Raw genomic sequence first — 21,429 nt, 5'->3', positions numbered from 1 at the left:
TAATACCACCTCTCACACACACACACACACACACACACACACAACACACACACACACACACACACACACACACACACACACACACACACACACACACACACACACACACACACACACACCACACACACACCACACACACACACACACACAGCACACACCACACACCACACACACACACACACACAAACACACACACACACACACACACACAGCACACACACACACACACAAGGAGACAGCACACACACAACACACACACAACACACACACACACACACACACACACACACACACACACACACACACACACACACACACACACACACACACACACAATGTATACATCACACACACACACACACACACACACACACACACCACACACACACACACACACACACACACACATACACACACACACACACACACACACACACACACACACACACACACACACACACACACACACACACCACACACACACACACACACACACACACACACACACACACACACACACACACACACACACACACACACCCTTCTCAAGAGACTCTAACCGGTATGCTCACAACAATACATTAACAGATATGGAATTCTATCTATTTTGTATCTATTTATTTTTGTGGCCATTTTGCACAAAAACAACATATATTTGATCGTTGCAGATTAACGAGTTGTCAGATTCACCCAATTCACTGTTTCCTGCATGTCATAAAATGTCTACTTCAGAATACTAACATGGCTTTTCATATCCCTTGAAAATATCCCATTAGGCTCCGGCAAGTTGCCATTTAGACAAGTTAATTGCTTGATAATGTGATCCATCCTACTCCAGTTTGTGATAAAATCAATAACATAAAGTGGGTTTTGTAGAATGAGCTTTAGTTTTTCATCCAATAATAAGCAGGCTTATAAGCACATCTGCAGCGGGCTCTCCTGGTGCTCCGATAGTGGCCTCAATCAGCCCAACAAAGCCTCTCATTCACACTCTGACCTGCAGGAAAATTCATACCTTGACTGCCAAGTTGTTGCCAACTCGCGTCACCGACCAGCGGAAGAAACCGGTCTCGGCAGGCGAGTTTCAATCAGCCGCAAACGAGAGGGGAGCAACCCAAACTGCGGGAGGACGGCCTCTGTGTGTCCCGTGTTTATCAGCTCTGAACCCTGCATGCATTGCACCGACCAGCTGCTGCACTTCTGCTTTCCACACCAGCGCGTCACATGGATCCCTTTCCTCGCTTCACGTGTACGATACAGCTCATCCTGCGTCCTCTAACCACACATTACCTCCTTAAATATTGTGCCAAAACCAGATAACGGGCATTATACGTCGGTGCATCCTGCAGCAGCCTCTCCATCTTGCTGCAGCAGCGTGACAGATACCGGGAGGCCTGGTACTGTCGAGTCTCGACTTCCATCGTTTTAGCAAAGAAAGCATGCATAATGATCCGAAAGAAATCTTACCCGTTCGTCCATCTCGGTGATTTCAGCAGGTCCGGGAGTCGCAGCATCCCGACCGGCATCCTCCGCGGCCATGGCAGCAGCAGGGGGGAGGGACCGGACACCGGCTGGAGCTCTGCGAGGAGAGGAGAGAGGGGGGAAAGAGGAGAGAGGAGAGAGGAGAGAGGGAGAGACTGAGAGAGAAGGAGGGAGGGTGGTGGATGCACTGTGGGAGATGTTTATGCTCAAGATTCTCGCTGACAGTCTTAGAAACGACTGACTAGGAACATATTGGATTGTTGCAGAATTGACTTGTTTCTTTTTTTTTACTTAGATTTTATTCCAGTTTATTGTACAAACATGTTCACACTTTTTTCGTTAGTTTTTCACATGTTCATCGTCATTTCAGCTGTTTCTACAGAGCCATTACAAAAAAACATTAAAGAAATAATACAAAAATAAGTCCAAAAATACTGATGTTTTACTTTGTGTAGCTTATGCTAATTTTAGGCCAAAGTGTATTTGTGCTGCAGACCACACCATATAACCGTTTACTGTAAAGGGCTGCTGACAATAACATAACCAAAATGTGATTTACACATTGTTTAAGATGTTGGTGTAGTACCCAAATAAACCACAAGATGGAGTTCAACACAAGAGTTTAATCACTGAAGCAGCTCAAAGTGTTGCTTCAGGAAACTCCAGAGGGACTCAAGCACCTCATTTACAGACTAACACTGCCTCTGGAGGACTGGGGCTGTGAGAGAATGCACTTTTAAAGGAAGAAAACTAGAAGAAGAAAACTGCTTCAGGATGCTGAAAGATACAGTAATGCCATACGATATTAATTGACATGTAATTTGATATGCAATGTTGAGGTTATTCATCATGTTTGTTTTAAACTGAATTAATAAAATACCAAATTGGTTAAATGGAATCACTTGGTTATCGTCTTTGGCCCTTTGTGAAGTTATTTGCCTGTGTCCAAGTTGTTCTGAAGAAAAGAACTTGAACCAATTTAACTTATTCAGAATCAGTATCTGAAACCTTTATTCGTCCCACAGAGGGTAAATTTACATTGTGACAGCAAGTAAAGAGCCAAAGATAACTTCATATAATTAAGAAGCATGCATGAAAAAGTAGAAATTACACAATTTACAAAATACAAAATACACAATACACACCCAGTACCAGTTATTTAATGTATATTGTGCACATATGCCATAGGAACACCAAATAAGAGGATGTCATTGATATGTTTTGCAGTCTTAGCAGCCTGCTAGCAGTGACTACAGTTACCTCATTTAGACTCACCTTCAGTATTGTGTGTCCGCTGTCAGGGGTCTTGTTCGGGAGCGCTTCTCCTTCACTTCCTCAGGGAACGTACATGTGTCCAACTGGTTCATCCTGAAAGAGGTCAAATGTTCCCACACGTCCATCCCAGGCATGTTTGACATTTCTTCTTTCATCGAAACTCTGCAGAGAACATTTGTCAACAAGTTATTTTTAAAATATGGTTTGAGATGTAGTTCCTAAAGAAACCACAAGACGGCACCGAGAAGCAAAGGTTGTATTACCATAAGAGACATGAGTGTAATAACTTATGCATGAATTAAATCCCTGATATAAACAGCTTGTAATCGACTGAAGTGTCAGATATGGAAAAAACTGTATATAGTATCCTATCTTTATTTTTTTTGTCGGTAAATTGATCTTGTTTAGTCAATCCCCTAACCTATTCTGTGAATGTAGATTGTCTAGATCAGGGGTGTCAAACTCAAATACACAGTGGGCCAAAATAAAAAAATCGGTACTAGTCGAGGGCCGGACTGGTTCAATGTTTATTGCAAAACGTATTGAAATGAACTTATTGCACATATTAAACCTGGAACTAACAAAGCTTAAATGATTGCCTATAAAGACAACATTAAGCATTAAATAATCAGTTGCATTCATTTCTTATGGCTCTATCCGCAGCTTTTCCATTTCTTATGATTACATTTCTCCACAGGCCAACAACAGCTTCAACAAAACTATTTCCCTCAAAGAACAAACCAAACATGCCCTGTTGTCGTGAGAGAGAAAGTGCAGAAGGAAACATCCATTGAACTCAGTGTGCTGCTCTGTGATGCTAGCTCAAGCTGATACTTGGCATCTCATCTTGGGTGCAAGTTCATCAATGTTTGGGCTCAGGCTCTGAGCCGAGGAGACCCTCAGGATGGAGGGAAGGTGTGCGTGCAATATACCGGCGGGCCAGATCTAACAGTTATTAGAAATTATCCTGCGGGCCGAAATTAAATCCACCACGGGCCTGATTTGGCCCCCGGGCCTTGAGTTTGACACATATGCTATGTCATCAATACATGTGTATCTATCTACTGTTAATGTGTCTCTATGTATGTACTGGTTATTTGTCCTTAATTCAATGTTTAATTCAATGTGCAATGCCTTGTTTACATGCTGCTGTAACAAAACAATGTCCCAATGTGTGGTCAATAAAGTTTCATATAAAAAAGGAATAAGAGCAGCTTGTAATGCATTCAAAGTTCCACTAGGGGAATAGGGCAGATTAGTCACCTGTTACACTGAATATAGAGATGTTATGCACAGGGATGGACAGATAGAGGGAGGATAGGGGGTGTTTGTGCAAAAATCAATTAAAAAGGGAGGCAAAGATGTCCACATTCAATGCAAAGTAATTAATGTTCCAGGCTCACCACTATGACTGATCTAAATATGTGTAGCCTCAGAGGTTATAAATCATTCAAAGTAAGCTACTGACTGTGCACTGCACACGTTTGCCAATTAGGCCAGCCAGAGCACCACAGTGTCACATGTAACCTGAACAAAGCACATAAAGGCAGTTATTCAATTGAATTACACACTGTATAATCTATCACATTAAACCCTTAAGAGGCACGTTGCCTTATGGGCTGAAGGCTGGGGGGAATCTGTCCGATTAGCCTCCACCAACAGAAGGGGATTAAGCTTCTGGTCAGTAATGATGCTAAAGCATACGTCAGCAGATATCCACCCTCGCAGATGCAGTGTGGTGGAGGGATATGATGCTAGAGGTGGAGGAAGTACTCACATTATAAGTAATTTACTGTCCTGCATTCAAATGTGTAATACTTTAAGTGTCTAAAATAAAAGTACTCGTTATGCCAAATGGCCATTTTAAGCACCAGATATTTCAAAAATGTTTAATCATTGGTCCATTTATGTTGTTATCACTTCAATGTTTCCCTTGGTAAAAGTAGGGTTTACTTGAATTACAGTGTTTGAGTAAATGTACTTAGTTACTTTCCCTCACTATTTAAATGTAAAGTAAAGCAATTACATCTGCTTTAGTAGTAGCCTAGTAATTACTACTACTAAGTAGTAACTGAATATGTAAAATAAATGTGGTGGAGTGTGGAATGTGGTATGAAGTAGCGTAATGTGAAAATAATAAAGTACATCCGGTTTTTTTATTTTATTTAAGTACAGTGTTTGAGTAAATGTAGAATACTTCATTACAATACACCACTGGAGGAGAGAGAGACCCAAGAATAGAGGCAGGAACAGGAATATCCTCCTGAGTCAGTGCCACGCCGCTGACACACACGCACACGCGCGCACACACACACACACACACACACACACACACACACACACACACACACACACACACACACACACACACACACACACACACACACACACACACACACACACACACACACACACACACACACACACACACACACACACACACACACACACACACACACATACTGACTCCGGCAGCTCTGCTCCCTTAATAAGCATCCTATGCTCTTCTGCTCAAGATGGCGGTACAGGCAGCGGCTAAAGACGGAATAGTGAGTATTTGGGGGGCTTTTACGGAGCATGGTGAGGATGTACAAGTGTCGGAATTAATTTCGTGTGCATGAAGGGCTGTGGGTTCAACACAAAGCGGCGTAGGGTCCATTATCCGTGGCTTATTGTAAATGTGGAGCACCTCGCGCCGTGAATGAGCGGCTCCTCTTTCATCTGTAGCCGGGGAGGAAATCCAATATGCTCTCGGTGAAATGTATCGGTGGTGAGTGCATACTTAAGCGGCTCCACTAGCTAATTTATCGCGTTTAATTCGCTTTTTATGAGGCCAAATTCTTATCTCACATGGAGCACAACAGGACAAACAACATGACAGGTTGTGCGACCACCTCATTGTTTGGGAAGAAACGCATGCAAGGCCACATTTGTATCAATAAACCTGGTGCTGTGTGTTTAACCTGACATGTTCTTAATATATCTTACCTGTTGGAGCGGTAAATGACATTTTGCATCCTGTGTCTTTTGTCACTGGTGTTGAAGAATGTGGAGGACGACCACCTGAACCACTCGCGGGGGAACCCCGGCCTCATCTCACCTGACAAGGAAATCTCCTGCCTGCTGGTAGGAAAGATGCCTTCACGGATCTCATATGTCCTTGTTTGATGCTCTGCTTAATACATTCACATTGCTTTGCATAGACGGTGCCGTTCAGTGGACGCATCCGGGGAGGCATGCGGCCAGGGAAGAAGATTATAGTGATGGGCATAGTCGAACTGGAGCCAGAGAGGTAAAATAACACTTAACAATGCATGCAGAGTCCCTATCAAGAGGCTTGCTTATTCACCATGTTTAAAACATCCTATTCAAGTGGTTTTGTTCTTAAACTACTTGCACATCCACTCCAGGACACAGTGAGTAATGCGTGGGCAGCTTCAGAGAATAGTGGCTTCTTAAATATGCAGAGACAAGGGCGTTCCCCAACCAGCAGGGACAAAAAAAGGGGGGAACATGGAAAAAATAGAGCCATTGAAGCAGACTTGCTTTGGGTGTGTCCTCACCCTATATGGAAACTTGTGTCAAACTTGGAAGAAACCTCCCGATGACTTCATCATGTTGAGAGGCTGCTGCTGCTGCTGCTGCTGCTGGCACTTTTCATGCCAAAGTTCATGTGAATGTCCCGGCTGCTGAGAGGCTCTAAGAAACAGATTTTTTCTTTGTTGCATCTCAGCAAGTTGGTTACTGTACTTCTAGTTCTCATGTTCATCTCTCTGAATATGTTTTGCACATTTCGGCACAGCCCTCCACTTTAAAATAATACTTTTGAAATATATTTGTCTTTTAGTTTCTTTTGTATATTTAAATTTGCTGTAAATACTTGTCTGTCTTCTTTTTTTAATGAAAAAGTGATTTGAACCTTTTTATCGTTTTAACCGTTATATTTTTGACCCCTTACATCTTATTTTCAAATGTTTTTTATGTTTGCACCGCCATACACCATAGCACAAGTGTCATCATGTCTCACACAAAGAAGGTTGTGTGTTCACACCACAGCTGTTGGGGAAGGGGGGCAAACACAAACTAGCAGCAGGGGTTATGCATAATTAACAACAATAGGTTTGCATTTGACTTATCCCAGATTAGTTATTGGTCTCATGTTGCCTGTCTGACTCCTCTGTTCCCCTCCTCCCTCAGCTTTGACGTGAGCTTGACCTGTGGTCGTGACTCGGAGAAGGACGGCACTCTGCACGACGTGGCCCTCAAACTCACCGCCCGCTTCAATGACCGCCAGTTCATGCGCAGCGCCCGCGTCGCTGGGAAGTGGACCGCGGAGGAGGCGTCCACCGACTACTTTCCCTTCATCCCCGATCAGCCTTTTAGGGTAAAGATGCTTTTTCTATGTCCACATACAAGGTGGTTCTGGTGCCTCCCGTTTTGCAAGCAAGTGCAGGTTGGGAATATTTTGGGATGCCCTCTTTGCTTCCAGCATCATTCTCCTTTGACCTGATTCACACCTTTCTAAACCACCTTGGTTACAGTTATGGTTATCTTCTTTTTTACACCTTGGATTTCCTTTCAACTGTTATTACTGTTGTTTTCTTCTTTGATTTGGCTCCACGTGCATAGCCTTCAAACAAGAGTCCAACAAGAGCAAGCAGTAGGGGTGTTAAAGTTGGGGTAGGTAATTCACTTCAGAAACACTTTTTGTTATATTCCATGGAATGCTCTTAACATCCCGATAGCAATGAAAACATGAAATGCTTTGACAATAAATACATAAAAAAATGTCATCTGTGGAAGCCGTGGCGCTGTAAAAAGCACGACCAATCATCTGAGCCGGCCCGGCTAAAGTAACTGGATGGCCTACCTGCCTGTCAGCCTTCCATCTGTGCACAAACTTATCTGGTGCCCTCATTGGTCATGTGCGCGTTCGTGTGTGTTGGAGGAGGGGCTCTGTGAGGAAGTCTGAAGGAAGGGGCAGATTTTTTCCGGTTGTGTATTTTCAAATTCTAGCGCACTCAAGCTGGTTTCTCCATTCTTACCTACCCTACCTTTAATGCAATCAGATAACTTGTAAAAAAAAAAGTTAAAACAGGTATTAAAAAGATTTACAATAAATAAAAAGTTGAAATGGCAAATCGACCCCCAAATGCTTCACGCTGGGCTGTGCTTGAAATAACTTGTCGTCCTAGCGATGTGTTGAGTTTTTGTAGCTTTTTCAGGGCCATTTGTGCTATATTTAACCGTTTTAAGCAGTGTCAACAAGGTAAGCACAAGGTGCAAAAGGACAAAATAAGATGCAGAATCAAAATTAGTGCTAAAGAAAAGACGACATCTATGAGAAGAGTCAATGCCAGAGTTTTGAATGTAAACAAAGCAGGAGAGTTTAAATAATCGTTTTCATTAGGATAGCCGGCACACTTCTTTGAAATCTTTGAAAAGTTCAATCGACCTGTCGGTGCATGCAGTAAGAAGAATTTAAATAATACATATCTGGCTTTTTTTATACACCTCGGGGCAACTGGCGCACGTCTCTAAGCAAGTAGATTTTTGGTCCTTGAGATAATGTTGTGCTAATGACGCTAGACATAATTAGTGCTCGAGGAGTATGTTTAGCAATTCATTGTATTAAGATTTTTTTCAAGCAAGAATCATCTTTTGATCTACAGCATTTATTTTGTGACCATTTGTCTATTTCATCTTCCAACACAGTCTGTCGGTTGTTTGTTTGTTTGCTGCTTCATGTTTTGATGCATTTGTCTTTTTAAATCCCTGTCCTCAGCATTACAAGCAGCCCACTGTGCCAGCGCTCATCGCATGTCGCCTTGCTGTAAAGAACAAGAACAAACAGGAAATGTTTTCCATGCTTCATCGTATCTCTCCACTCTGAATACAGGCTGCGTCCTGTGTGGTGGTCTGTTTGCGGCATCGGGGTCAGCATCAGCTGTTTGTGTGTTGGGGGGGGGGGGGGGGTTGAGCAGCAGCAGCAGCAGCAGCAGCACATATGCATGATGAGTAATGCTCATAAGACCTGAGGACTTGTCTGCTCCAATAAATTCTGTATTATGCACTAGAATGACACACATGGTGTTCGCCTAAAAATATAGTAATAATAATAATAATAATAATACATTTTATTTCGAGGCGCCTTTCAGGACACCCAAGGTCGCCTTACAGTGCATTTAAAAGATAAAACAGCTAAAACAAAAACGGAACACAATTTAATCGAACCGACAAGGCAATAGAGCAGCATAAAAGCATAAAACAGGCAGGACAAGAGTGACGGAGTGACGAGTGAGAGGGGGATCCGTGATGGCAGGTTGAATGTGTTAGAGTGAGTAGGCAGTTTAAACAGGTGGGATTTGAATGTCGTGATGGAGTCAGACTGTTTGATGTGTGGAGGCAGAGAGTTCCAGATGTGTTTCAATCCAACGTGAACGAAGCGGCCTTTTACGTATTTGAATTGAGGGAAAGCGTTCAGTGCCTAATGGCCACCATGTTCCTGCCTGTCGTTAGAGCTGATCCCTGGTGCTTATGTAATGTCAGCTCTCTGATAAAGTGTCATTGTTTGAGGCTGGAGCGTGACCAAGCAGGTCAGCAGAGACATGACTCTGGAGATTAAAGCTGGCAGATGGCGCTGATGAATTCGGAGACATGCATGACAGACACGTGCCGTGCTGTTTGGTTTCAGAGCAGGACGGCTGCTTTGTGTTTCTGAGTTGATCGGAAACGTCTTTTGCAGGAAGTATGATCTTTGTTCTTTGGTCTGAACTGCACAGAGGGGTTCACTCTGTTTGCTTGTCTGAGATTCACGGTGTGCAGCTGCTTGGAAGGCTGATTCCAGTTAAACACAAAAAGAAAAGCGCTTGGTAATCGTTTAGTAGCGTAGCAGGATTTCCAGGTGGCTGGTGAACACCCTTCTCTTTTGACCCATAACACTACACTTTTTCTTACTATCTGAATGATGCAATCTTAAGTAACAAATGCGAGGATTGAAACAACTTATCCCATGTGCTTTTAGTAAGGTAGTTATAGCGTCTTCTTGCACTTCTTAACGGTCCCATGTCATGGCCATTTCTACTGATCATATTTCCAATGTTGAGGTCGACTAGAATAGATTTACATTGTGCAATTTTCCAAACTCACATTGGTTTCTCACAGCATCTCTGTAAAGTATGTGTATTCACTCTCTGTCCTAAACGGCTTGTTGGAGCTCCGCCCCCCCTCCCTGTGAGCCCAGTGTGCTCTGATTGGTCGGGACGTTGCGAGGCTCGCTGCTCAGTGAGCTGGCTTACTGGTGTGGTTTCCGGGTCGGCGATACAGCGGGAAACTCATCCTGAGCACAAACAAACACTCACAGCCGAAGTAAAAACAATAAGTGTGGCTTGATATTGAGTAAGAAAAAGGTTTATAACGCTGTGAGCATGGGTCTGCGGAGAGCGTTTCTCCGCCATCCCAACTCGTCTATATCCAACCAGGGAGCTCTATGCACGTCAATGGGACTCCCTGTTAGTTGAAAATGTACGCTAAAGGTCCTGGTGTGTGAGGAGCTCCGCGGATTGGTCCATTTTGGTCCTGGGAACCGCAACCAAACTATGACGTCAGAAACAAATGTAAAAAGAGAAATGTCCAACGAGGCGTTCAGGGGCAGCACAGACAGGTCTTCTCTGTGTTAGAGTTTTACTCGCTACAGGGTGTACTTTGAGGGTTTGTGACTCTGCAGACCGTTCACATGCAGAAAAAGCTACATAACACCCAAGGGGACGGGTAATAACCGGAAAAGCATGACATGGGACCTTTAAGAATTCTCTAGAATCAACAAATCTCCTTTTATGAACTCGACAGCGGAGCGTATTCGTCACTGGTGAAAGTAAGGATGCCACATTGCCCATAGCGAAGAGATATGTCCGTGTGAAGAAACGACTGTTGGATTTCTTCCACTCACTTCACTAACTTTCTTCAAGAAAGCTAATTTGTCTTTTCTGACAAAAATAGCCTTTATAACTGTTTTTTGTTTTAGCTTCAGTGCGAATTTAAAAGTTTCTTTATGTGCTGAATATAAATTGTAAATGACTTTCTATTTGTACCTCTTTCCTCCGCCTGCAGATTGAGATCCACTGCGAGCACCAGAGGTTCCGGATATTCGTGGACGGACACCAGCTCTTTGACTTTTATCACAAAGTGAAATCGTTCACCTCCATCGACACGGTACAGATACACGGAGATCTACAGATCACCAAGCTCGGTTAACATCTCGCTCTTCCTGCTCTGCAACTCGGTGTGCGAAGCAAGGACTAGTCCAGAGATGAATCCACACACACATGTGCGCCTGTTACGTCATCATCCATAACCCATCATGCAACACTGCAACAACTGGACAAATGGCTCCCACTTTGACAAGTTAGACATCTTCATTCTCTCCTTCCTGTTGAACCAGGATCTGATGCTTTTTAGGGTAAATGTGTTTTCTCCTCATCGCCCCAGTTTCTTCAGATCAGGGACCTCATGGTTTATTAATGGCGCATTCATTTTTTATGTTGAGTCCTATAAGGATGCTGAGGTAGACGCCGGTCTGGAGTGCTTTCAAGGATGCAGATTCTCAGGAAAACATCTGTCTCAGTCTGAGCAGCTCATATTTTATTTCTGAAACTGTAAGACTCTTCCAAACCCACGTAGGGTTATCTGGAATATGCATTTTTATTAAGTTGGAAAGAAAGTCACTGGTTATAGAATTTCTATGCAGTAAAATTATACTGGACCCGAGCAGTGTTAAGATATTCAACCTGAGCATTGATAAATTCCCACAAGGGCTGAAACATGATTTTCTTATGAGATACAACGGCTTCAAAGCAGATTTGACACTTTCTCAGATTTGAAATCCCTCCAGTTGTGTTTATTGGTGCGGTTTGCCGCTCCATCATATTTCTGCAGATTATTGCACCCTGTTTTTTTTTTTAGGTGAGCTGGTGTGTTTCCAACTCCGCTCCCCTGCCCTCCCCTGGGTCTATCCCTGTTGTCACGGTAACACGCTGCAGTCTCAGCGACCTAAATACACCAACATGAGGATTATATCATAGACGGGATACGGTACAGTACACTGCGTGTGTGTTGGTAGATGTAGCGATCACTGCAGCCATCCCCCTGTATGCTGGACAGGAAGTAGATCCATGACAGTTTCCTTTAAAGGCAAGGAGAGAGGAGGAAAGGCTTTTAAATGAGTTTGAGATTTCTGCTGTCACGCTCAGTTATTTCACGCAAAGCTTATTTGAATCATACTCTAAACTAATATGCAACTAATTCACATTAAAGAACACACACACAGTTTAGTTGATATTTAAAGAAGTTGCTGTCACATTAGGAGTCCGGTGTTTTTGGAAGCAGGAGCAGACCCTGGTGGTATTTGAATGTATTCATATATGGTAGCATAGAAGATACAGTTTAGTGATGCACAACATTATAACTTACTGTCACAGTGTTTTGGTGGCACGCCCGGTGCTGTTCTAGTCAGTCCTACAGGATGTGTTTAAAGTGTTTCCTGAATCGTTTCACCTCAGCGATGTGTCCACGCTCAGACAGACAGACGCTTTAAAGCAGGAAGCAGGATTTCAGTCTAACACAATACTGTCTCTATAATCTTTCCACTCTACACTCAAGTATTTCCCTTCACTCAGTCTTAAAGGAAGTTATAATAACTCCACAGTAGTCGCAGAAGTTATCTGCAACACTCACAGTACAGTATAAGAAGTATCCTGTCTTAAGGGGCTTCCTACAGTATCAACATTCACTATGACCTGTAAGGTTTTACACACACTTAGATAGGGTTTATGAGATATAACATATTGCTTTACTTATGGATAGTACGACTTAAAACGCAGTTATAGGCCATTGATGAAAACAGCTTTTGGTCTAAACGGTCTTACATTTTCAATGAGGTCTGCATGAAAAAGCTAGAAAGACAAAGCCAGCTTTATTCTGCAGGAGGATCAACCGAAGGGATTTGTATCTCTCAAGCGATTAGCCCAAACGTTGTTCCTATCAATGCCTTATAGCAGGGGTCGGCAACCTTTTTCATATGAAGTGCCATTCAAACAAATAGTTTTGATCAGTGTGCCGACGATCGTGAATTGCACTCAAAAAACGGGGATTTTATGCGAGCAATATATATATATATATATATATATATATAAACTCCCCAAACAGGCGAAAACCTACCAGTTTCCCCCCCTGTCTCTGCCACCTCCCTCCATGCCTGGTTCCTCCGGTTTGTATCCCGTTAATAGTTCTGGTCGTAAAGAACCGGGTGATTTGCTACCGTAATTTCTCGTTTGGAATATGAGGAAATGAACTGCGGTCTGGCTCTCCCTGCTTACACGCGGTTTGATTGGCTAGCGCTTCTACTGTCAGATTTGCATAAACGGGATTTGATTGGCTGTCGCTTCCAGCTCAGCTTCAAAAGTTGAACATTGCTCAACTTTTGAATGCTGGAAATCTTCGCTTCGCTCCCCCACAATGCAGTTCGGCGAAAAGCGAGGCAAAGTGACGTCATCCCCATTTAAAGTCAACGGGCAGAGAAGCGTTGGAAGCGGTGGAAGATTCGTCTGAAGCTGCTGTGTGGACGTATCGTTATAGTAATATGATCCGTCACAATTAAGAAAGTCATTATTTACAACCTCTAAACCCCTAAAGATTGACTTATTAGAAGGTTTGAATTAGCTTGGACCAGGTTGAAGAAGCTTGTCTTCAGAGACAGATGTTACACTTCATATCAAACAGAGAGTTGAAGGCTCCTAATGCTGCGTCATGGCCCTGATCCGCTTTCTGAGCTGCTCGACTCAGCAAAAAGGCATAGCCAGTTTCACCAAGCTGCAGAGAACTACCATTCAGGTTTTTTACACTTCAGTGTTGATGTAACTACGCTCATTTTGCTGCTGTGAATATGGAAGAAGCCATGACATCTGTGCAGAGCAGACTTCACTGCAAAGCATGATGTAATGTTCGCCTTTGTTTACACGAATGAAGCTTTGATTACTGAGACTTTGAAGACACCTCTCGGTCTAACATCGTGTTACTGTGCTAAGTGCAGCGTTTGATACGTGCACTGAGTATCTATTAGCTCTCAAGTAGCAATAAGCGCAGGACTTGTTTTCTCCTGGTTAGTCAGACGGTCTTCCTCAACTCCTCGTTTTCAAACACAAACAGGAAACGAGTACAGTTTGGTATGAGAGGGCAGTGCCGTTCAAAAGGTCAAAATACACTACAACAACAGAACACATGTGTACGAATAATGTGTAATCGTGTTAACCGGGTGTTCTTTTTAACTGGTGACCATATTTGTACTGCTAGTTTCCTGTAATAATGTTAATATACGCCATGTAAAAGTACCATAACTCAGCAGTGTGTTTCGTGGATGTTCTAACAAGGTGTGTTAACGTGAAGTTGTTTCTCCTAAGGTAGGGATTACGGGGAGGGAGATGAACAGGTGCAAAGAATCTTGAACTAAAGGGCTCTAAACAGGGAGTGTGTGTGTGTGTGTGTGTGTGTGTGTATGTGTGTGTGTGTGTGTGTGTGTGTGTGTGTGTGTGTGTGTGTGTGTGTGTGTGTGTGTGTGTGTGTGTGTGTGTGTGTGTGTGTGTGTGTGTGTGTGTGTGTGTGTGTGTGTGTGTGTGTGTGTGTGTGTGTGTGTGTGTGTGTGTGTGTGTGTGTGTGTGTGAGTGCAGGGAGCTGTGCTGGGAGTGTGTTTTCTGAACATGGCACAGTTAATTCTGCATTAACAACCGGTGTGTTTTCCAGCTGTGTGTGTGTGTGTGTGTGTGTGTGTGTGTGTGTGTGTGTGTGTGTGTGTGTGTGTGTGTGTGTGTGTGTGTGTGTGTGTGTGTGTGTGTGTGTGTGTGTGTGTGTGTGTGCGCAGTGGTGCAGGTACATGACACGCTGGCATGGTACGAGAGCATACTGAGGTGGTACCGTTGCACTTTCTCTCATAACTGCTTAAACATTTGTGGTACGTGTGCTTAGAACACCTCAACATATAATAATAATAATAATAATAATTTCAATTTATATAGCGCCTTTCACGAAACCCAAGGACGCTTTACGATGGGAAGTAACAAAACAAAAGGTAATAATAATCATACAGAGCAATAGCAGGAAATAAGTGACTGTATATTAGTTGAGTGAACAGATGGTGTTTGAGGTGTTTTTTGAAGGTGTCCAGAGTGTCTGCATTCCTGATATGATGTGGTTCTTCCTGAAATGTAGTATTGAATACATTAAGACCCAGTTCCTGATCTCCTAATGATCCCATGGGTTCTGTCGATCCCAGGAAAAGATTCTCGCTCTCAACTACCTGATGGATAAATTGTTCTTCAGCCCTTTAAAAATGCCACGTAAAAACTGAATGTTATTCTCCTTCTGATTGTAATCTGATGTGGAAATGCTGTTAATATAATATAAGAATTGTACCCCTTCCTATCCAAACTTGTTTTGACCCTGTGACCCTGATTTTTGGACTATGGATGTACATATTTTATAACAAGGCCTCACAGGCTTAGTTTTTACATGAGGAATACCGAGCTGAGTAACCAGCAGAAGGCATTTAGTCGTGCATGTAAGCTAGTACCTGGCATTTTATATACACGTACAATGCAGCTATTATATTTTCTTTGTGCTTTCTTAATTTTTTTTTATCGGCTGTTTTCGCCGTATTCTAAAGCAGATTTTCCTTTGGCCTGTTAACCTTTTTGCTAGCGTAGTATTAATGAATATTCCAGTTAAATGCTAACCAAATTACAATATTTGAACTCCCCTGACACAACGTATTAAAAATCAAGCTTTTCCCAGAGCTTTTCACACTCTAAAAAGTGCTAAAAACCTACGTCATGATGTCCATTTCTGAGTAGAAGCAGGCTAATGTTGCTAATGTATTGTGTGGTTGTAAAATCATGTTATAATTTCTATGTATTACCGTGTAACCAGCAGGGTTGTGTGTGGTGACGTCATAACAAACTGTATTGGTAACGTACACATGTTTGCTGTTTATATGAAGGCCTGTTACAAAAGATGAGTTTTTTTATACTGAAAGTATTTGAGGTCATATATTACATATTGTACTATGATATAGGGAAATGTGTGAAACGAGTATTGGATCAAATGTTATTTTCTTTCAACTGCAAGAAAGGGTAAGAGTCAGTCTGTGTTTTCTGGGATGTATCATGTCTGACGATCATCAGGGTGTTGAGACTTTGATCATCTGGAAGTCTTTCATGTATCATGCATCATGTCAGCTCTCTCGCCATTAAACATATGCTCCAAAAAAACCGGAGCACTTGTAGATATGATGCAAATTCCAGAAATATCCTGATTCTATGTTTTTGAGAATATGCATTGGACCAGTGTTGACATGAAGACGTGCACTCAACCCTTGTCAGACCTCTCTTAATGCTTTTTTCTCTCCATGCTTTTGTAAAAACAGTTTCTTTGCAAACCAATAAACATCTCGTCTTGGAAAATGCTCATGTGCTCAGTGTCTGTCTGAATATCTGGCACCCACATTTGTGTTTACCGTTGTCTCCGAAAAGAATGAGCTGCTCCCATATTATCCTTCCAAGATCCAGTTCAATCAGGAGAGACTTCATTTTGTTTAAAGAACATTTATTGACACGTGTCATATGATAAATGTTGAAAGTCTTTGGCGATTAGACCCCGATCCTGAAATGGTATATCTAACGGGGAAATGCAGCCGTGAGCATATAGGGAACCCCCCGGCGTCTAGACACTGGTGATGATGCTGAAGATATGGATTTGATGAAGAGGCGGTGTGATGAGGTCTTTGGATCAGCTCTCCTGGCACTGGATATGATGAGAGGAGGTGGATGGGGAGGAGGCGGGCGGCAGCATGACAACCTGAAATCACAGCTGACTGCAGGAGAGAGGAGAACCATTTCAAAGTTTGGCTGCAGCTCGGTGATTGGCTGCTGGAGAATGAGGTGAATGTAATTGGTTAAAAGCAATGCCCGTGATAAGCTGATTATATGCAGCTGCGGAGTGAATGTATATATACCCAGTCTTCCAGAAAGAACTTGGTCTGAGCTTCATTTAAAGGCATGCACTTTACCTAAAAGTTTAATATTACATAGCAACCGGTGTGTAATGGAAAGTATGGTTACTCAGCTTTCTATCTAAATACAATTCTGAGGTACTGTAATAACTTTGAGTGCTTCCTTTTTATACTTATTTATTTAGCCAGAAGCCTATATATTCAAATAATGTTTGAGCTTGTGTTCCACTTTTGTAATGCATTCCAGATTCTTATTTGAATAATATATATATGGTCTTTTGTATTTTGATGTTTATCTAATAAAACAAAGTGAAGAGAAAGGTAGGAACATAATGGAAAATAAGTATGCAAAAGGAAAGACTTTAATATAAAATGTATAGGTAACTGCTTTCAAATTCAGAATTCGATGCAGTGACGTTTCATGTTTCCTGGAAATGAGTTCAAGTTGTTGTTTTGAGGTTTATTTCACCAACAGGCTTGCCTTGTGTAAGTCTCTAATAGGAGTATAGGCAGTCATAATGAAAAATTACAGGCGGGAGTGAGACTGAGAGGAGAAATTCTGCATATTTTTATTCCAGAGCTTGAATCAACCCTAAAATCCGAGTCAATCAAAGGATGTTTCATGTTTCACAGATGGCTCAGAAGTGTCAGAAGAGATGTTTCCCCTCCCAAGAGGAATCCCAAAATGGAGCCACGGCAGAGCCAAGATCAAAAACTCCAGCTGATCAAAGGGGAAGACAACGCTGGAGGCCTGCTTTCACCAACTGTCAGACCCCTTCATCACACTGCTCTACTGCTTCAAATGTAAATCAATTAAAAGAAAAGTGGACGTTTGTCAGCTTGACTCAAGCTTTTTACAGTCATAGAACCCCCTGTCAGGCTGCTGCTTTTTCTCCAGACGGCCTCCGCTCATAGCGACTGTCTTGGGAAATATATTTGAAGCCAAATAAAGTGTATCTGATTATTTATTTTGTCTCACTAAGGCAAGGCAAGGTACGTTTATTTATTTCAACACAAGGCAATTCAAAGTGCTTTACAAAAATGAAAGACATTAAGAGCATTAAGAAACATATACATACAGCCTCTCCGGTTGATATTCTGGGCTCTCTCAATGAAAACATCCTCCCCTCTGTCATGAACCTTGGAGTGACCTTCACTAGCACTTTTAAATTCGACAAGCAGGACAGAACCGTAGTCAAATCCTGCTTTTTTAAAATAAGACTTGGCCAAGACCAAGTCCTATTTATCTTTTAAAGACCTAGAAAGGGTTATTAATGCCTTTGTTACCTCGAGACTGGACTATTGCGATGCTCTGTGTGGGTATGGACCAGGCCTCAAATAAACGCCTGCAGCGAGTGCAGAACGCAGCTGCACGCCTTCTGACTGGCCACAAAATGCGTGACCACATCACCCCAATTCTGGCCTCACTGCACTGGCTTCCAATTCGGTTCAGAATTGATTTTAAACTCCTTTTATTTGTTTTCAAAGCCCTAAATGGGCTGGCTCCGCCCTATATAGCTCCTCCATCGCTACACCCCAGCCAGAGCTTTAAGGTCTGCTGACCAGCTGCTGCTGGTAGTGCCCAAGACCAGGCTCAAAACCTGAGGGCACCGAGCCTTCACAGCAGCTGGCCCCAGGCTCTGGAACACTCTGCCCCTCCATGTGAGGTCGGCCCAGACCCTAGGGGTTTTTAAATCCTCACTAAAAACACACTTTTTCTCTCTGGCCTTCTAGTCAGAGCGGAGCATGTCACCTGACTATTCCCTGTGTTTTTGTTTTTTATATTTCTGTTGTAAATTATTGTCTTTTATTGTGATTGTAGTAATGTGTTTTTATTACATGTACAGCACTTTGGCTCGACCAAAAATCGCTTTTAAATGTGCTATATAAATAAAACTTGATTTGATTTGATATTATGAAATGACATTTAAAAACACTAATTTAAAAGCAACAATATAAAATGGCATTTAAAAGCAAAGATACACAAATAAGTTACAGTGCAGTGTGAGATACACATATCTGAAATGTTTAGGTCTGACTCTCAATCATTGCTAACTTTTTAGAACCAATAGTTTTCTATCACCTCCCATTCTTTCTACTTTCTTGTTTAACTTGTCCTTTAGTTATTTCAAGTGTTTCATGCTAAAAGAACCCCCCTTACCAGTGGCGGTTCTAGACCAATTTGACTGGGGGGGCCACTGGGGGGCCAGTTATTTTCTGAGGGGGGCACAATAAATGCAGGACGAAAAAGAGAACTAGACAGTATGAAGTAATTGCGTATAAGAAAACAATGCAATACAGTTATTGGTATTTGTTTCAGTACACTTATTTATTTCAGATAGATCTTATAGTTATTACTGTTAGCTTCAGCTTAAAGGTCACATGTCATGGCCATTTCCACTGATCATAATTCTATTGTTGTGGTCTACTAGAATAGATTTATACTGTGCAATTTTCCAAACTCACATTGGTTTCTCATACAGCATCTCTGTAAAGTGTGTGTATTCACTCTCTCCACTAAACGGCTCGTTGCAGTTCTTGCCCCCCTCCCTGTGAGCCCAGTGTGGTCGGGACCAGTCGGGATGCTGTGAATCGCGCTAAGCTCCGTGGAGGTGTGATTTCCTTGTTTAGCGATACACAGCGAAACACAGCCAAACTCACCCTGAGCACACACAAAGTCACAGCCGAAGTCAAAACAATAAGTGTGGCTTGATATTGAGTAAGAAAAAGGTTGATAGACGCTGTGAGAATGGGTCTGCAGAGAGAATTTTGCCGCGATCCCAACTGTCTGTTATCAGCCTGCAGCCAGGGAGGAGAAATCAGCAGAGCTGCATGCACTGAGTGTGTGAGGAAGTCCGTGGATTGGTCAATTTGGACTAATCAGCGGGGGCTTAACGTAACAGCTCCGCGGACGTAACTTAACGGCTCCACGGATTGGTCCATTTCGTTCCAGGGATGACATGACATCGTGATGTCCCCGGAAGAATCAAATGGACAGTGACGTATCTCCAACGAGGCATTTTGGGGAGGTATTTTCTGTTTTAGAGTTGTGCTCCCTACATGGTGTACTTTGAGGGTTTTGACTCTGCAGACCGTTTACATGCATAAAAACCTTCATAACACACAAGGGGACGGGTAATAACCGGAAAAGCATGACATGTCACCTTTAAGTTATAGTGCAATGTTTGCACTAACACCATATTTATATAAAAATAAAGGCAATGAACAGTCACATCTATACTTTACATAAGGGTGTCTGCACAATCTCACATTACAGCAACAAAATCCTGTAGTTTTTGGCAAACCGAGTACCAGAAAATATACATTTAAAAAAATAAATAAAAAACTTTTCATTGTTAGGGGGGGTCACAGGGGGGTCAGAGGTCAGTGTTAGGGGGCACTGCCCCCCCCCCCCCCCCCCCTAGAACCGCCCCTGCCCCTTAGGTCAAATGTATGGGAGGGAGGCTGTGGCTCAGTGGATAGTGGGCTACACTTCGAATCAGGGGATAGCAAGTTTGAGTCCCACTGCAGTCAGCATGTCGTTGTGTCCCTGGGCAAGACACTTCACCCCAAATTGCTCTTGTGGGGATTGTCCACAGTACCGAATGTATGTAAGTCGCTTTGGATAAAAGCATCTAACAAATGACATGTACTACTGTAATGTATCTCTCCTGAGAGGGATGTGCAATTCTACTCCTCTTTGCATTATTTTCTATAAAGTATTTAAGGAAAATCACAACAATGGTGAAAAGCAATGATGTTTGTACTGAAGGCCAGGGGTTCCCAAACTTTGCCATGCCAAGGACCCCATATAGCATTATCCTCTAGCGGGGACCCCCCTGTTGCATTTTTATTTTTAAATGATGTGTACAAGTGCCTCCCGATGAAACATGCAGTGCGTTGCCACTACATTTGGGGCCTTCTGCCTGATCGAAGCTGTCACTCCGCTTTCTTTGCCTGTCATAGTCCCACTGCCCCATCTGAACACACACCCACACAACGAGACCAGTCAAGTCCGTTTGAGATGATGTACTCATCTAAAACTTGGAAAATGTCTCTTCATGTGGTCCTACCTTCCAGTGCTTTGCAAAATATTTCCTCAACAAAGTTGTCTTCTGAAATAAATCTGATGTATGCAAGCAATTACAGGTCTCCCTTGAAAAAGAGATCTATGATCTCAATGGGACCAATCTGGTTAAATAAAGGTTTGAAATGAAATGAAATTATGCGACATTTGCTACATCCGTGCTCTCATCCACTGCAGAGCGAAACATTCACTAGCTCTCACTTGCTCTAAAAGCTGAGCAGATTTTCACTCTCAGTAGCGGCAGCTCGATTCTGATTGGCTTGAAGGGCGGTCGTGTGATTAAAAAAAACAAAATATGAAAAGATTGGCATCAAATGACACATAGATTGATAGATATGCAGTTATTAATAACATCGAAAAAAAAGTTACAAAAATGAAACTTAAAAAAAATAAATAAATCCTGTTTCCCTCAAACTTTGAGTGACCCCCCTGGTGCCCCCTGGCGGCCCCCCGGGGGCCGGGGCCCCCACTTTGAAAAACACTGCTGTAGGCTACAGTGCCCAATCTATATTTTCTACTTTTACCAAAG

The 21,429-nt window shown here is 42.6% G+C and overlaps 2 protein-coding genes across 4 annotated transcripts in view; one reads left to right on the top strand and one right to left on the bottom strand.

The window, feature by feature from the left end:
• abch1 (ATP-binding cassette, sub-family H, member 1) overlaps positions 1-2,931 on the bottom strand; it is a 40,518-nt gene extending 37,587 nt beyond the window's left edge. Inside the window, exons 1-2 of one of the 3 annotated variants that reach the window (XM_071205642.1) lie at positions 2,758-2,931; positions 1,468-1,637 (exon numbers count right to left, since the gene is read on the bottom strand). In XM_071205642.1, the coding sequence (XP_071061743.1) occupies positions 1,468-1,539 (72 nt within the window). In that variant the 5' untranslated portion in view covers positions 1,540-1,637; positions 2,758-2,931. Of the gene's footprint in view, positions 1-1,015; positions 1,153-1,467; positions 1,638-2,757 lie in introns of those variants that run through there. The other 2 variants (XM_034100131.2, XM_034100132.2) reach the window with 2 other exon arrangements.
• Positions 2,932-5,174: 2,243 nt separating this feature from the next.
• Positions 5,175-16,267, top strand: LOC117459858 (galectin-related protein-like). The gene is made up of 5 exons (XM_034101010.2): positions 5,175-5,306; positions 5,803-5,883; positions 5,961-6,049; positions 6,955-7,141; positions 10,867-16,267. The coding sequence occupies exons 1-5, from the start codon at positions 5,274-5,276 to the stop codon at positions 11,008-11,010; spliced, it is 534 nt and encodes a 177-aa protein (XP_033956901.1). The 5' UTR covers positions 5,175-5,273; the 3' UTR covers positions 11,011-16,267.
• Positions 16,268-21,429: the final 5,162 nt, after the last annotated feature.

The sequence above is a fragment of the Pseudochaenichthys georgianus genome, chromosome 15, assembly GCF_902827115.2.
Source record: "Pseudochaenichthys georgianus chromosome 15, fPseGeo1.2, whole genome shotgun sequence".
Classification (NCBI taxonomy): domain Eukaryota; kingdom Metazoa; phylum Chordata; class Actinopteri; order Perciformes; family Channichthyidae; genus Pseudochaenichthys; species Pseudochaenichthys georgianus.
This window is presented reverse-complemented; position numbering and strand designations above follow the sequence as displayed.

Excerpts from the sequence above, each read along its gene's own strand:
- LOC117459858 (XM_034101010.2), top strand. The coding sequence starts at position 5,274 with ATGGCGGTACAGGCAGCGGCTAAAGACGGAATA. Across the intron at positions 5,307-5,802 it reads CAGCGGCTAAAGACGGAATA|AATGTGGAGGACGACCACCT; the intron begins GTGAGTATTTGG and ends CTGGTGTTGAAG. Across the intron at positions 5,884-5,960 it reads AGGAAATCTCCTGCCTGCTG|ACGGTGCCGTTCAGTGGACG; the intron begins GTAGGAAAGATG and ends TGCTTTGCATAG.